This window comes from Callionymus lyra, chromosome 1 (assembly GCF_982586985.1).
Source record: "Callionymus lyra chromosome 1, fCalLyr1.hap1.1, whole genome shotgun sequence".
NCBI classification, from domain to species: domain Eukaryota; kingdom Metazoa; phylum Chordata; class Actinopteri; order Syngnathiformes; family Callionymidae; genus Callionymus; species Callionymus lyra.
In genome coordinates, this window is record NC_141818.1 from 50822258 (window position 1) to 50836932 (window position 14675).

At 36.1% G+C, this 14675-nt stretch overlaps 1 protein-coding gene across 1 annotated transcript in view; it reads left to right on the plus strand.

The window, feature by feature from the left end:
- Nucleotides 1–5087: 5087 nt before the first annotated feature.
- Nucleotides 5088–14675, plus strand: part of ptch1 (patched 1) — a 112344-nt gene continuing 102756 nt past the window's right edge. The window contains exons 1-2 of the mRNA XM_087811905.1: nt 5088–5572; nt 7319–7511. Coding sequence (XP_087668031.1) covers nt 5402–5572; nt 7319–7511 — 364 coding nt within the window. The 5' untranslated portion in view covers nt 5088–5401. The remainder of the gene's footprint in view (nt 5573–7318; nt 7512–14675) is intronic.

The following is a 14675-nucleotide window of genomic DNA, read 5'->3' on the forward strand; positions in this document are numbered from 1 at the left end:
GTTTGATTATAGTTGAAAACTGTTTGATTATAGTTGAAAATTGTTTGATTATAGTTGAAAATTGATTGATTATAGTTGAAAATTGATTGATTATAGTTGAAAATTGTTTGATTATAGTTGAAAATTGTTTGATTATAGTTGAAAATTGATTGATTATAGTTGAAAATTGTTTGATTATAGTTGAAAATTGATTGATTATAGTTGAAAATTGTTTGATTATAGTTGAAAATTGTTTGATTATAGTTGAAAATTGTTGGATTATAGTTGAAAATTGTTTGATTATAGTTGAAAATTGATTGATTATAGTTGAAAATTGATTGATTATAGTTGAAAATTGTTTGATTATAGTTGAAAATTGTTTGATTATATTTGAAATTGTTTGATCATAGTTGAAAATTGTTTGATTATAGTTGAAAGTTGTTTCATTATAGTTGAAAATTGTTTGATTATAGTTGAAAATTGTTTGATCATAGTTGAAAATTGTTTGATTATTGTTGAAAGTTGTTTGATTATATTTGAAATTGTTTGATCATAGTTGAAAATTGATTGATTATAGTTGAAAATTGATTGATTATAGTTGAAAATTGTTTGATTATAGTTGAAAATTGATTGATTATAGTTGAAAATTGTTTAATTATAGTTGAAAATTGTTTGATTATAGTTGAAAATTGATTGATTATAGTTGAAAATTGTTTGATATAGTTGAAAGTTGTTTGATTATATTTGAAATTGATTGATTATAGTCGAAAATTGATTGATTATAGTTGAAAATTGATTGATTATAGTAGAAAATTGTTTGATTATAGTTGAAAATTGATTGATTATAGTTGAAAATTGATTGATTATAGTTGAAAATTGTTTGATTATAGTTGAAAATTGTTTGATTATAGTTGAAAATTGTTTGATTATATTTGAAATTGATTGATTATAGTCGAAAATTGATTGATTATAGTTGAAAATTGTTTGATTATAGTTAAAAATTGTTTGATTATAGTTGAAAATTGTTTGATTATAGTTGAAAATTGATTGATTATAGTTGAAAATTGTTTGATTATAGTTGAAAGTTGTTTGATTATATTTGAAATTGTTTGATCATAGTTGAAAATTGTTTGATTATAGTTGAAAGTTGTTTGATTATATTTGAAATTGTTTGATTATAGTTGAAAATTGTTTGATAATAGTTGAAAATGGTTGGATTATAGTTGAAAATTGTTTGATTATAGTTGAAAATTGTTTGATTATAGTTGAAAATTGTTGGATTATAGTTGAAAATGGTTGGATTATAGCTGAAATTGTTTTATCATAGTTGAAAATTGTTTGATTATAGTTGAAAATTGTTTGATTATAGTTGAAAATTGTTGGATTATAGTTGAAGATTGTTTGATTATAGTTGAAAGTTATTTGATTATAGTTGAAAATTGTTAGATTATAGTTGAAAATTGTTTGATTGTAGTTGAAAATTGTTTGATTATAGTTGAAAATGGTTTGATTATATTTGAAATTGTTTGATTATAGTTGAAAATTGTTTGATTTTAGTTGAAAATTGATTGATTATAGTTGAAAATTGTTTGATTATAGTTGAAGATTGTTTGATTATAGTTTAAAGTTTTTTGATTATAGTTGAAAACTGTTTGATTATATTATATTTGTCTTTGTTGTTTTTCTTTGACCTATGTTCTTTGTCTTTATCTTTAGACTTAGATTGTGTCATCTTGTTCTTTTTCTTTTTATGTTCTTCTTCTTATTTTATTTTTTATTTATTATTTTGTATTGTTTATGGAAAATTGCTGGCTGTTGGAAAAAACAATTTCAATAAAGTTTTACCTTACCTTACCTTACCTTATTATAGTTGAAAATTGTTTGATTATAGTTGAAAATTATTTGATTACAGTAGAAAATTGTTGGATTATAATTGACAAGTGTAATCATACAATAAAAAAAATATTTCATTGTCCATTGAATCAGGGTGTCCCTGACTCTTGCCCTCACTAGCTGGGACCGGATAATAAAAGTAGAAAATAAAAGGTAGAAGGAGGTTCAGGCGATGACAGGATGAGGTGTGAGTGGATCCAGAGAGCATGATGGGAAATGACCACAGATGACATGTGACTTCATGAAGACCACAAGTGTTTCAGATCATTCTGCAATCACTTCTAGTTTGTTCTCAACGAAACATAAACTCTCCACAGATCCTCAAATTAAAAGCAGTTTCCAAAAGCCTGGACTGTAATTCATCAATTAGTGCATGTGATTTATTTCATGTCTCCGTGTTTGTTGCGGGTGTCTTGGCATCTCACGACCACACATGTCTTTCATTAGCACAGATGCTAGCAATAGAACCTCGTGGAGACTTTTACTGGCATTTCTCCTGCAGTGTTTCCCAACATCCACCCGGAGCCTCACGAGTCCACCAGTCCTGCAGCGTTTCCATCACGAAGGTCTGACTCCAGGTTCTCATGGTCTCCTGGTCACACCAGAGAGTCGACACTAGAGGTTGATGCGACGACTGGAACCTCTCTTCAAGATCGTGTGACGTGCATCAGGTCCTGATCGTTCTTAGTCGCCTTTAAAATCATCATTTATTAATACATTTATGAGCATATTTCAAGAAAGTCAAGTACAGTTCAGTCTAATGGAGTTTCTTAGTTACACTCTGAGACCCACAGACAGAGAGAAGGAAAGAAGCACGGCTGGATGGAGGGAAGGAAAAAGAAGGAAAAAAAGAAAGACCGACAATGAAAGAAAGAAGCATGGCTTGATGGAGGGAAGGAAAAAGAAGGAAAGAAAGAAAGACAGAAAGAAAGAAAGAAAGAGGGACCGACAATGAAAGAAAGAGGCATGGCTTGATGGATAGAGGAAGAAAAAAGAAGGAAAGAAAGAAAGACCGACAATGAAAGAAAGAAGCATGGCTTGATGGAGGAGAGGAAAAAGAAGGAAAGACAGAAAGAAAGAAAGAAAGAAAGAAAGAGGGACCGACAATGAAAGAAAGAAGCATGGCTTGATGGAGGGAAGGAAAAAGAAGGAAAGAAAGAAAGACCGACAATGAAAGAAAGAAGCATGGCTTGATGGAGGAGAGGAAAAAGAAGGAAAGACAGAAAGAAAGAAAGAAAGAAAGAGGGACCGACAATGAAAGAAAGAAGCATGGCTTGATGGAGGGAAGGAAAAAGAAGGAAAGAAAGAAAGACCGACAATGAAAGAAAGAAGCATGGCTTGATGGAGGGAAGGAAAGGAAAAAGAAGGAAAGAAAGAAAGACCGACAATGAAAGAAAGAAGCATGGCTTGATGGAGGGAAGGAAAAAGAAGGAAAGACAGAAAGAAAGACAATGAAAGAAAGAAGCATGGCTTGATGGAGGGAAGGAAAAAGAAGGAAAGAAAGAAAGACCGACAATGAAAGAAAGAAGCATGGCTTGATGGAGGGAAGGAAAAAGAAGGAAAGAAAGAAAGACCGACAATGAAAGAAAGAAGCATGGCTTGATGGAGGAGAGGAAAAATAAGGAAAGACAGAAAGAAAGAAAGAAAGAAAGAAAGAAAGAAAGAAAGAAAGAGGGACCGACAATGAAAGAAAGAAGCATGGCTTGATGGAGGAGAGGAAAAAGAAGGAAAGAAAGAAAGACCGACAATGAAAGAAAGAAGCATGGCTTGATGGAGGGAAGGAAAAAGAAGGAAAGAAAGAAAGACCGACAATGAAAGAAAGAAGCATGGCTTGATGGAGGAGAGGAAAAAGAAGGAAAGAAAGAAAGACCGACAATGAAAGAAAGAAGCATGGCTTGATGGAGGGAAGGAAAAAGAAGGAAAGAAAGAAAGACCGACAATGAAAGAAAGAAGCATGGCTTGATGGAGGGAAGGAAAAAGAAGGAAAGAAAGAAAGACTGACAATGAAAGAAAGAAGCATGGCTTGATGGAGGGAAGGAAAAAGAAGGAAAGACAGAAAGACCGGCAATGAAAGAAAGAAGCATGGCTTGATGGAGGAGAGGAAAAAGAAGGAAAGACAAAAATAAAGACAGAAAGAAAGAAAGAGGGACAGACACTGAAGGGAAGGAAAAATAAGGAAAGTCAGAAAGAAAGTAAAAAAGAAAGACAGAAAGTAAGAGGGACAGACAATGAAGTAAAGAAGCATGGCTTGATGGAGGGAAGGAAAAAGAAGGAAAGACAGAAAGAAAGAAAGATAAGGTAAGGTAAGGTAAAACTTTATTGATCTCTCAGGAGGTCTCCTTCGGGAAATTGTTTATAGATAGAAAGAAAGAAAGAATGAAAGAAAGAAAGAGGGACAGACAATGAAAAAAAGAAAGAAAGAGGGACAGACAATGAAAAAAAGAAAGAAAGAAAGAAAGAAAGAAAGAGGGACAGGGAAGGGAAGATGGATGGACCTAAGAAAGACAGACGGACGAAGAGACGGAGGGACAGACAGACAGACAAATGGATGGGTAGATGGGAGGACAGAAGGAAAGATGGATGGATGAACAGATGAAAGAAAGAGAGACTGAGGTGACGATGACAACAATGATTGAAACGTTTAAACAGTTTAGTTTCAAGTTGAATTATTGAAAGTATTTTCATTTGAATAATTTAATAGTTTCATTATTTCAGAGACAAAGTTTCTCTTATTCTGGTCAAAACAGAAACTTTTGATTCAAAAAAATAATTAAAAACTTTTATAATATTTGAACAGTTTGTGCTGAAGAAACATCTTTGTTTCACTAATATATTATTATTACCGTATTTACATCTGAAGACAAAGAAAGTTCCTCCAGACTCTTCTCACCGAACATTCCTTCACTTTCTTCACTCTCCTCACTTCCTCTCTCACGGTGACGGGATTCGAACCCGCGTCCTTCTCGCAGGTCTGCAGACCTCCTGGGTGGTCTCTGTCCTCTAGTGAGCTGTTGCTAAGCAGCTAATAATAGTCGTGTTCAAGGAGTCATTCTGGCGCCGCTCAGCCAATCACAGGCGAGGATCTCCTGAAATCTGACAGTCCCGGAGGCGGGACCTGGATCTCCTCCTCCTCCTCCTCCTCTCCCTCCCTCCTCCTCCTCCAAATGGAGAGAGGTCTTTTTCTCCTCTTCTATTGAGCCGCAGACCAGGGGGGAGACCAACAATGACCGCAGCGTCGAGCTCCACTCCTCGAGACCAGAACCTCCAGGACTTCTGAGGGAACTTCTCGCACCTTCTGCGCCACTTTTTTGTCCTCCTTCTTCTCCTCCTCCTTCTTCTCGTGCGGAGGTCCTCGGCGTGCGGGAGCGGGACGCGCGCGGGGACGCGCAGGGACCGGATCCGGATCGCGCGATGTTGGGATGGAAGGCGCAGACTTCGCCTCGACACCCGCGGGACCATGACGCCTCCGAGGGTCTCCCTCTCTTGTTCTGGGGAACCGCTGTGAGGTCCTCGCAGCAGCAGCAGCAACATGGCCTCGGCTGCTAGTGCGCCCTCCGAGCGCGAGCTCCGAGACCCCGACCGGCCCCGCAGAACGCGCAGGATCCGGGCGGACCTTGAACGCAGCACCGCGCTGGACCTGGACCTTCTGCAGAGACCCAGCTACTGCGATGCCAGCTTCGCCCTGGACCAGATCAACCAGGTGAGCCCCCCCCCCCCCCCCCTCACCCGTGACTTCTCTCCCCGGTGGTCGTTGTCAGAGTCGAGGGTCCAGACCCCCCAAACCTGCCCCTGATCCTCAGTCAAAACACGCTGCTCTGACTCCGCAGGCACATGGCGTTTCAAAATAAGAGCCGCAAACAAACTCATTCAATTGAACTTTTTTTGTTTTTTAAGATCCACGAGTCTCAAGAGTTTGTTTGTGGTTTGTGACCACATGTGCTCGGCATGTTTCAGGTGTGTGTCCGTGTGTAAGTGTGTGTTATCAGTTGAGCCTCCTGTGTTGTGGTTTGAAGTATTCTAGTCGTGTATTTATGACGGTAGTTACTGCATAATAACAAAGTTACACAGATGAACCTGCGACTCTTATTCACATTGACTTAAAACATACTGTAATATACTAAATGTTAGTCAACTTTACAAATGTTAAAAAACAGTTTATGTTTCTGTCATTAACTTTTAAATACTTTGTTAGTCAACTTTACTAACGTTTAAAAACAGTTTAAGTTTGTTTCATTAACTTTTAAACAGTTTATGTTTGTGTCATTAACTTTAAAATACTCTTTTAGTCAACTTTACTAACGTTTAAAAACAGTTTAAGTTTGTGTCATTAACTATTAAACAGTTTAAGTTTTTGTCATTAACTTTTAAACAGTTTATGTTTGTGTCATTAACTTTAAAATACTCTTTTAGTCAACTTTACTAACGTTTAAAAACAGTTTAAGTTTGTGTCATTAACTTTTAAACAGTTTATGTTTGTGTCATTAACTTTTAAATACTCCGTTAGTCAACTTTACTAACGTTTAAAAACAGTTTATGTTTGTGTCATTAACTTTAAAATACTTTGTTAGTCAACTTTACAAACGTTAAAAAACAGTTTATTATTTTATCCTTCACTTTTAAATAAGAACTTTAGGGACATTTGAGTGAAAACACAACATGTCCAAATAGAACTTTGACATCAAGTTTGAACATTTTATTTAAAACTTTCAGGAAAAACAATCAGTTTATGTTTGATTTAAAAAGTTGTTTTACATACGAGGTTCAGGAAAAGTAGTCATAAAGACTGTGTGCGCATGTAAACACTGACTCACTTCTGTCTGAACCAACACATGTGTAACTACTAACTGTTAATTAATGTGTAATAACACAAAGTTTAACAAATAATACATCATGACACTATAATACTGCTTTAAAACACTATATTACTGACGTTTAAATGTCAAAACATTCATCTGATGAATCTTATTGTCTTAACTTGAGCTTGAACCAGGATTATTTTCCCGGAGGTCAAAGTTCATCTCAAAAGTTGAGTCAAAATACTCATGTTTTGATGCAGAACCAAACGTGGGGAGGAAAGCTGAGCAAAAAAGAGGAGGATGAGAGGAAAGAACTGATGCTTTGTTATTTGAGCTGCGAGAAATTATCGATGCACCTGAATATTGTGATACTTTTCCCACGATACTGTAACGTTATATAACAATACTGTATCCATTTACAATATACTATTAACATGCAAATATTCACAGTATTTCTGTCAAGAAATCTCAAAATTAAATCAGTTTTCCTACAGTTTCACTGTATATCTCAATGTTGTATCGTGACACGTGTCATCGCTACGTTGTGTATCTCCATGTGTCCGGTGTGTGTCGTCACGAGTGTGTCAGCGACGACAACATCTTTGTCGCCTTCACACCAGAGCAGTAACATCAACACGCTTGTGTTCCAGGGGAAGGCCACGGGCAGGAAAGCTCCTCTGTGGCTCAGAGCAAAGTTCCAGAGGCTGTTGTTCCGGCTCGGATGCTACATCCAAAAGAACTGCGGAAAGTTCCTGGTGGTGGGCCTCATGATCTTCGGAGCGTTTGCTGTGGGCTTACGGGCGGCCAACCTGGAGACGGACGTGGAGAAGCTGTGGGTGGAAGGTGAGCGGCTGAGATGTTTACCTTCCTCGTCCGTAATTAGCTGCTTCGGACGATGAAGGAGCTTTTTTTGTTGGTTGCCAAGCCGCCATTTTGTGTGTGTGTGCGTGCGAGTGTGTGTGTGTGTGTGTGTGTCTGCCCCCAGCAGTGGAATTCTCCGGGTCTGTGTGTGGTCCGGGGGTTTGGAAGGCTCTCAACTTTCCAGCGAGATGTGTCTCCGGCTGCCTGAGCGAAGACAGGAAGGAGTGTTTGTGGAGCAGACGCTCGCTCTGGTGCTTCTCTGGTGCAGGAAAACAAACGTCAGGAGAAAGTGTGGTCTCAGGACGAGGGGAGTTCTGTCTATGGGTGGTGCTGGGCCCGGGCTCTTTTTTTCTTCCCTCCTTCTCTTTGATCCACATTCCAGCGCTCGAAGAGCCGGAGTCGGCTGCTCATGAATGGAGGAGAGTATTTGGTCATGTGACTTTTGCAAATGCGAGTGATCAGCAGGGACTTGAGACCTCTGTGGTCAGCTTGTGTGTCCTTGTGTGTAGCAGCAGGGGTTCGACACACAACACCGACTGACAAAGGGTTTTAATCAGCTGAGAAGAACAACTGTTTATCTGCTGAGCTGATGGTTGAGCTGATGGTTGAACTGATGGTTGATCTGATGGTTGAACTGATGGTTGAACTGATGGTTGAACTGATGGTTGAACTGATGGTTGATCTGATGGTTGAACTGATGGTTGATCTGATGGTTGAACTGATGGTTGAACTGATGGTTGAACTGATGGTTGAACTGATGGTTGAACTGATGGTTGAACTGATGGTTGATCTGATGGTTGAACTGATGGTTGATCTGATGGTTGAACTGATGGTTGAACTGATGGTTGAACTGATGGTTGAACTGATGGTTGAACTGATGGTTGAGCTGATGGTTGAACTGATGGTTGAGCTGATGGTTGAACTGATGGTTGAACTGATGGTTGAACTGATGGTTGAACTGATGGTTGAACTGATGGTTGATCTGATGGTTGATCTGATGGTTGAACTGATGGTTGAACTGATGGTTGAACTGATGGTTGAACTGATGGTTGAACTGATGGTTGAACTGATGGTTGAACTGATGGTTGAACTGATGGTTGAACTGATGGTTGATCTGATGGTTGAACTGATGGTTGATCTGATGGTTGAACTGATGGTTGAACTGATGGTTGAACTGATGGTTGAACTGATGGTTGAACTGATGGTTGAACTGATGGTTGAACTGATGGTTGAACTGATGGTTGATCTGATGGTTGAACTGATGGTTGAACTGATGGTTGAACTGATGGTTGAACTGATGGTTGAACTGATGGTTGAACTGATGGTTGAACTGATGGTTGAACTGATGGTTGATCTGATGGTTGATCTGATGGTTGAACTGATGGTTGAACTGATGGTTGAACTGATGGTTGAACTGATGGTTGAACTGATGGTTGAACTGATGGTTGAACTGATGGTTGAACTGATGTTTGAACTGATGGTTGAACTGATGGTTGAGCTGATGGTTGACAGACATGTTTGTCGTCAGCTTGTTTGTCTGTGGATACAATATATAAATCGTTCTCTGGCTGTTCGTGGATCAGGAGATGATGATGTAATTCAAGTGAAAGAAGAATAACAATATTTCAACAAGGAAATATAGTGAAGATAATTCATTATGGGAATTTATCTGTTGTAATTCTAAATATTACCAGCGTGAACTCTTCTAAATATCACCAGCGTGAACTCTTCTAAATATTTACAGCGTGAAGTCTTCTAAATATTTACAGCGTGAAGTCTTCTAAATATCACCAGCGTGAACTCTTCTAAATATTTACAGCGTGAAGTCTTCTAAATATTTACAGCGTGAACTCTTCTAAATATCACCAGCGTGAACTCTTCTAAATATTTACAGCGTGAAGTCTCTTAAATATTTACAGCGTGAAGTCTCTTAAATATTTACAGCGTGAAATCTTCTCAATATTTACAGCGTGAAGTCTCTTAAATATTTACAGCGTGAAGTCTCTTAAATATTTAAAGCGTGAACTCTTCTCAATATTTACAGCGTGAAATCTTCTAAATATCTACAGCGTGAACTCTTCTAAATATCTACAGCGTGAACTCTTCTAAATATTTACAGCGTGAACTCTTCTAAATATTTACAGCGTGAAATCTTCTAAATATCTACAGCGTGAACGCTTCTAAATATCTACAGCGTGAAGTCTTCTAAATATTTTCAGCGTGAACTCTTCTAAATATTTACAGCGTGAAGTCTTCTTAATATTTACAGCGTGAACTCTTCTCAAAATTTACAGCGTGAAATCTTCTAAATATCTACAGCGTGAAGTCTTCTCAATATTTACAGTGTGAACTCTTCTCAAAATTTACAGCGTGAAATCTTCTAAATATATACAGCGTGAAGTCTCTTAAATATTTACAGTGTGAACTCTTCTCAATATTTACAGCGTGAACTCTTCTAAATATTTACAGCGTGAAATCTTCTAAATATCTACAGCGTGAAGTCTTCTAAATATATACAGCGTGAACTCTTCTAAATATCTACAGCGTGAACTCTTCTAAATATTTACAGCGTGAAATCTTCTAAATATCTACAGCGTGAACTCTTCTAAATATTTACAGCGTGAAATCTTCTAAATATTTACAGCGTGAAATCTTCTAAATATCTACAGCGTGAACTCTTCTAAATATTTACAGCGTGAAATCTTCTAAATATTTACAGCGTGAAATCTTCTAAATATCTACAGCGTGAAATCTTCTAAATATTTACAGCGTGAAATCTTCTAAATATCTACAGCGTGAAGTCTTCTAAATATATACAGCGTGAAATCTTCTAAATATCTACAGCGTGAAGTCTCTTAAATATTTACAGCGTGAACTCTTCTAAATATTTACAGCGTGAAATCTTCTAAATATCTACAGCGTGAACTCTTCTAAATATTTACAGCGTGAAATCTTCTAAATATTTACAGCGTGAAATCTTCTAAATATCTACAGCGTGAAATCTTCTAAATATTTACAGCGTGAAATCTTCTAAATATTTACAGCGTGAAATCTTCTAAATATCTACAGCGTGAAGTCTTCTAAATATTTACAGCGTGAAGTCTTCTAAATATTTACAGCGTGAACTCTTCTAAATATTTACAGCGTGAAATCTTCTAAATATTTACAGCGTGAAGTGTTCTCAATATTTACAGCGTGAAGTCTTCTAAATATTTACAGCGTGAACTCTTCTAAATATTTTCAACGTGAAGTCTTCTAAATATTTACAGCGTGAACTCTTCTAAATATTTACAGCGTGAACTCTTCTAGATATTTACAGCGTGAAGTCTTCTAAATATTTACAGCGTGAAGTCTTCTCAATATTTACAGCGTGAAGTCTTCTAAATATTTACAGCGTGAAGTGTTCTCAATATTTACAGCGTGAAGTCTTCTAAATATTTACAGCGTGAACTCTTCTAAATATTTACAGCGTGAACTCTTCTCAATATTTACAGCGTGAACTCTTCTAAATATTTTCAACGTGAACTCTTCTCAATATTTACAGCGTGAACTCTTTTAAATATTTACAGCGTGAACTCTTCTAGATATTTACAGCGTGAACTCTTCTAGATATTTACAGCGTGAAGTCTTCTAAATATTTTCAGCGTGAAATCTTCTAGATATTTACAGCGTGAACTTTTCAAAATATTTACAGCGTGAACTTTTCTTAATATTTACAGCGTGAAATCTTGTAAATGTCTACAGCGTGAAATCTTCTAAATATCTACAGCGTGAACTCTTCTCAATATTTACAGCGTGAACTCTTCTAAATATCTACAGCGTGAAATCATCTAAATATCTACAGCGTGAAGTCTTCTAAATATTTACAGCGTGAAGTCTTCTAAATGAATACAGCGTGAACTTTTCTAAATATTTACAGCGTGAATTTTTCTTAATATTTACAGCGTGAACTTCTAATGATTTACAGCGTGAACTTTTCTTAATATTTACAGTGTGAACTTTTCTAAATATTTACAGCGTGAAGCCTTCTAAATGATTACAGCGTGAACTTTTCTAAATATTTACAGTGTGAACTCTTCTCAATATTTACAGCGTGAAGTCTTCTCAATATTTACAGCGTGAAGTCTTCTAAATATTTACAGTGTGAACTCTTCTCAATATTTACAGCGTGAAATCTTCTAGATATTTACAGCGTGAACTCTTCTAAATATTTACAGCGTGAACTTTTCTAAATATCTACAGCGTGAACTCTTCTCAATATTTACAGCGTGAACTCTTCTAAATATTTACAGCGTGAACTTTTCTAAATATTTACAGCGTGAACTTTTCTTAATATTTACAGCGTGAACTTTTCAAAATATTTACAGCGTGAACTTTTCTTAATATTTGCAGCGTGAAATCTTGTAAATGTCTACAGCGTGAAATCTTCTAAAAATCTACAGCGTGAACTCTTCTCAATATTTACAGCGTGAACTCTTCTAAATATCTACAGCGTGAAATCTTCTAAATATCTACAGCGTGAAGTCTTCTAAATATTTACAGCGTGAAGTCTTCTAAATGAATACAGCGTGAACTTTTCTAAATATATACAGCGTGAACTTTTCTTAATATTTACAGCGTGAACTTCTAATGATTTACAGCGTGAACTTTTCTTAATATTTACAGCGTGAACTTTTCTAAATATTTACAGCGTGAACTTTTCTAAATATCTACAGCGTGAACTCTTGTAAATGTCTACAGCGTAAACTCTTCTAAATATTTACAGCGTGAACTCTTCATGATATTTACAGCGTGAACTCTTCTAAATATCTACAGCGTGAACTCTTCTCAATATTTACAGCGTGAACTCTTCTAAATATTTACAGCGTGAACTCTTCTAAATATCTACAGCGTGAAGTCTTCTCAATATTTACAGCGTGAACTCTTATAAATATTTACAGCGTGAAGTCTTCTAAATATCTACAGTGTGAACTCTTCTCAATATTTACAGCGTGAACTCTTCTAAATATTTACAGCATGAACTCTTCTAAATATCTACAGCGTGAACTCTTCTAAATATTTACAGCGTGAAGTCTTCTAAATATTTACAGCGTGAAGCCTTCTAAATATTTACAGCGTGAAGTCTCTTAAATATTTACAGCGTGAAATCTTCTCAATATTTACAGCGTGAAATCTTCTAAATATCTACAGCGTGAACTCTTCTAAATGATTACAGCGTGAACTTTTCTAAATATTTACAGTGTGAAGTCTTCTAAATATTTACAGCGTGAAGTCTTCTAAATATTTACAGCGTGAACTCTTATAAATATTTACAGCGTGAAGTCTTCTAAATATCTACAGTGTGAACTCTTCTCAATATTTACAGCGTGAACTCTTCTAAATATTTACAGCATGAACTCTTCTAAATATCTACAGCGTGAACTCTTCTAAATATTTACAGCGTGAACTCTTCTAAATATTTACAGCGTGAAGCCTTCTAAATATTTACAGCGTGAAGTCTCTTAAATATTTACAGCGTGAAATCTTCTCAATATTTACAGCGTGAAATCTTCTAAATATCTACAGCGTGAACTCTTCTAAATGATTACAGCGTGAACTCTTCTTAATGTTTACAGTGTGAAGTCTTCTAAATATTTACAGCGTGAAGTCTTCTAAATATTTACAGCGTGAACTCTTCTAAATATTTACAGTGTGAACTCTTCTCAATATTTACAGCATGAACTCTTCTAAATATCTACTGCGTGAACTCTTCTAAATATTTACAGCGTGAACTCTTCTAAATATTTACAGCGTGAACTCTTCTAAATATTTACAGCGTGAAGTCTTCTAAATATTTACAGCGTGAAATCTTCTAGATATTTACAGCGTGAACTCTTCTAAATATTTACAGCGTGAACTCTTCTAAATATTTACAGCGTGAACTCTTTTAAATGATTACAGCGTGAACTCTTTTAAATGATTACAGCGTGAACTCTTCTCAATATTTACAGCGTGAACTCTTCTCAATATTTACAGCGTGAACTCTTTTAAATATTTACAGCGTGAAGTCTTCTCAATATTTACAGCGTGAACTCTTTTAAATATTTACAGCGTGAACTCTTCTCAATATTTACAGCGTGAAGTCTTCTCAATATTTACAGCGTGAAGTCTTCTCAATATTTACAGCGTGAACTCTTCTCAATATTTACAGCGTGAAGTCTTCTCAATATTTACAGCGTGAACTCTTCTCAATATTTACATCGTGAACTCTTCTCAATATTTACAGCGTGAAGTCTTCTCAATATTTACAGCGTGAACTCTTTTAAATATTTACAGCGTGAACTCTTCTCAATATTTACAGCGTGAAGTCTTCTCAATATTTACAGCGTGAACTCTTTTAAATATTTACAGCGTGAACTCTTCTCAATATTTACAGCGTGAAGTCTTCTCAATATTTACAGCGTGAACTCTTTTAAATATTTACAGCGTGAACTCTTCTCAATATTTACAGCGTGAAGTCTTCTCAATATTTACAGCGTGAAGTCTTCTCAATATTTACAGCGTGAAGTCTTCTCAATATTTACAGCGTGAAGTCTTCTAAATATTTACAGCGTGAAGTCTTCTCAATATTTACAGCGTGAACTCTTCTAAATATTTACAGCGTGAAGTCTTCTCAATATTTACAGCGTGAAGTCTTCTCAATATTTACAGCGTGAAGTCTTCTCAATATTTCTAGCGTGAAGTCTTCTCAATATTTACAGCGTGAACTCTTCTCAATATTTACAGCGTGAACTCTTCTCAATATTTACAGCGTGAACTCTTCTCAATATTTACAGCGTGAAGTCTTTTAAATATTTACAGCGTGAACTCTTCTCAATATTTACAGCGTGAAGTCTTCTCAATATTTACAGCGTGAAGTCTTCTCAATATTTACAGCGTGAAGTCTTCTCAATATTTACAGCGTGAAGTGTTCTCAATATTTACAGCGTGAAGTCTTCTCAATATTTACAGCGTGAAGTGTTCTCAATATTTACAGCGTGAAGTCTTCTCAATATTTACAGCGTGAAGTCTTCTCAATATTTACAGCGTGAAGTCTTCTCAATATTTACAGCGTGAAGTCTTCTCAATATTTACAGCGTGAAGTGTTCTCAATATTTACAGCGTGAA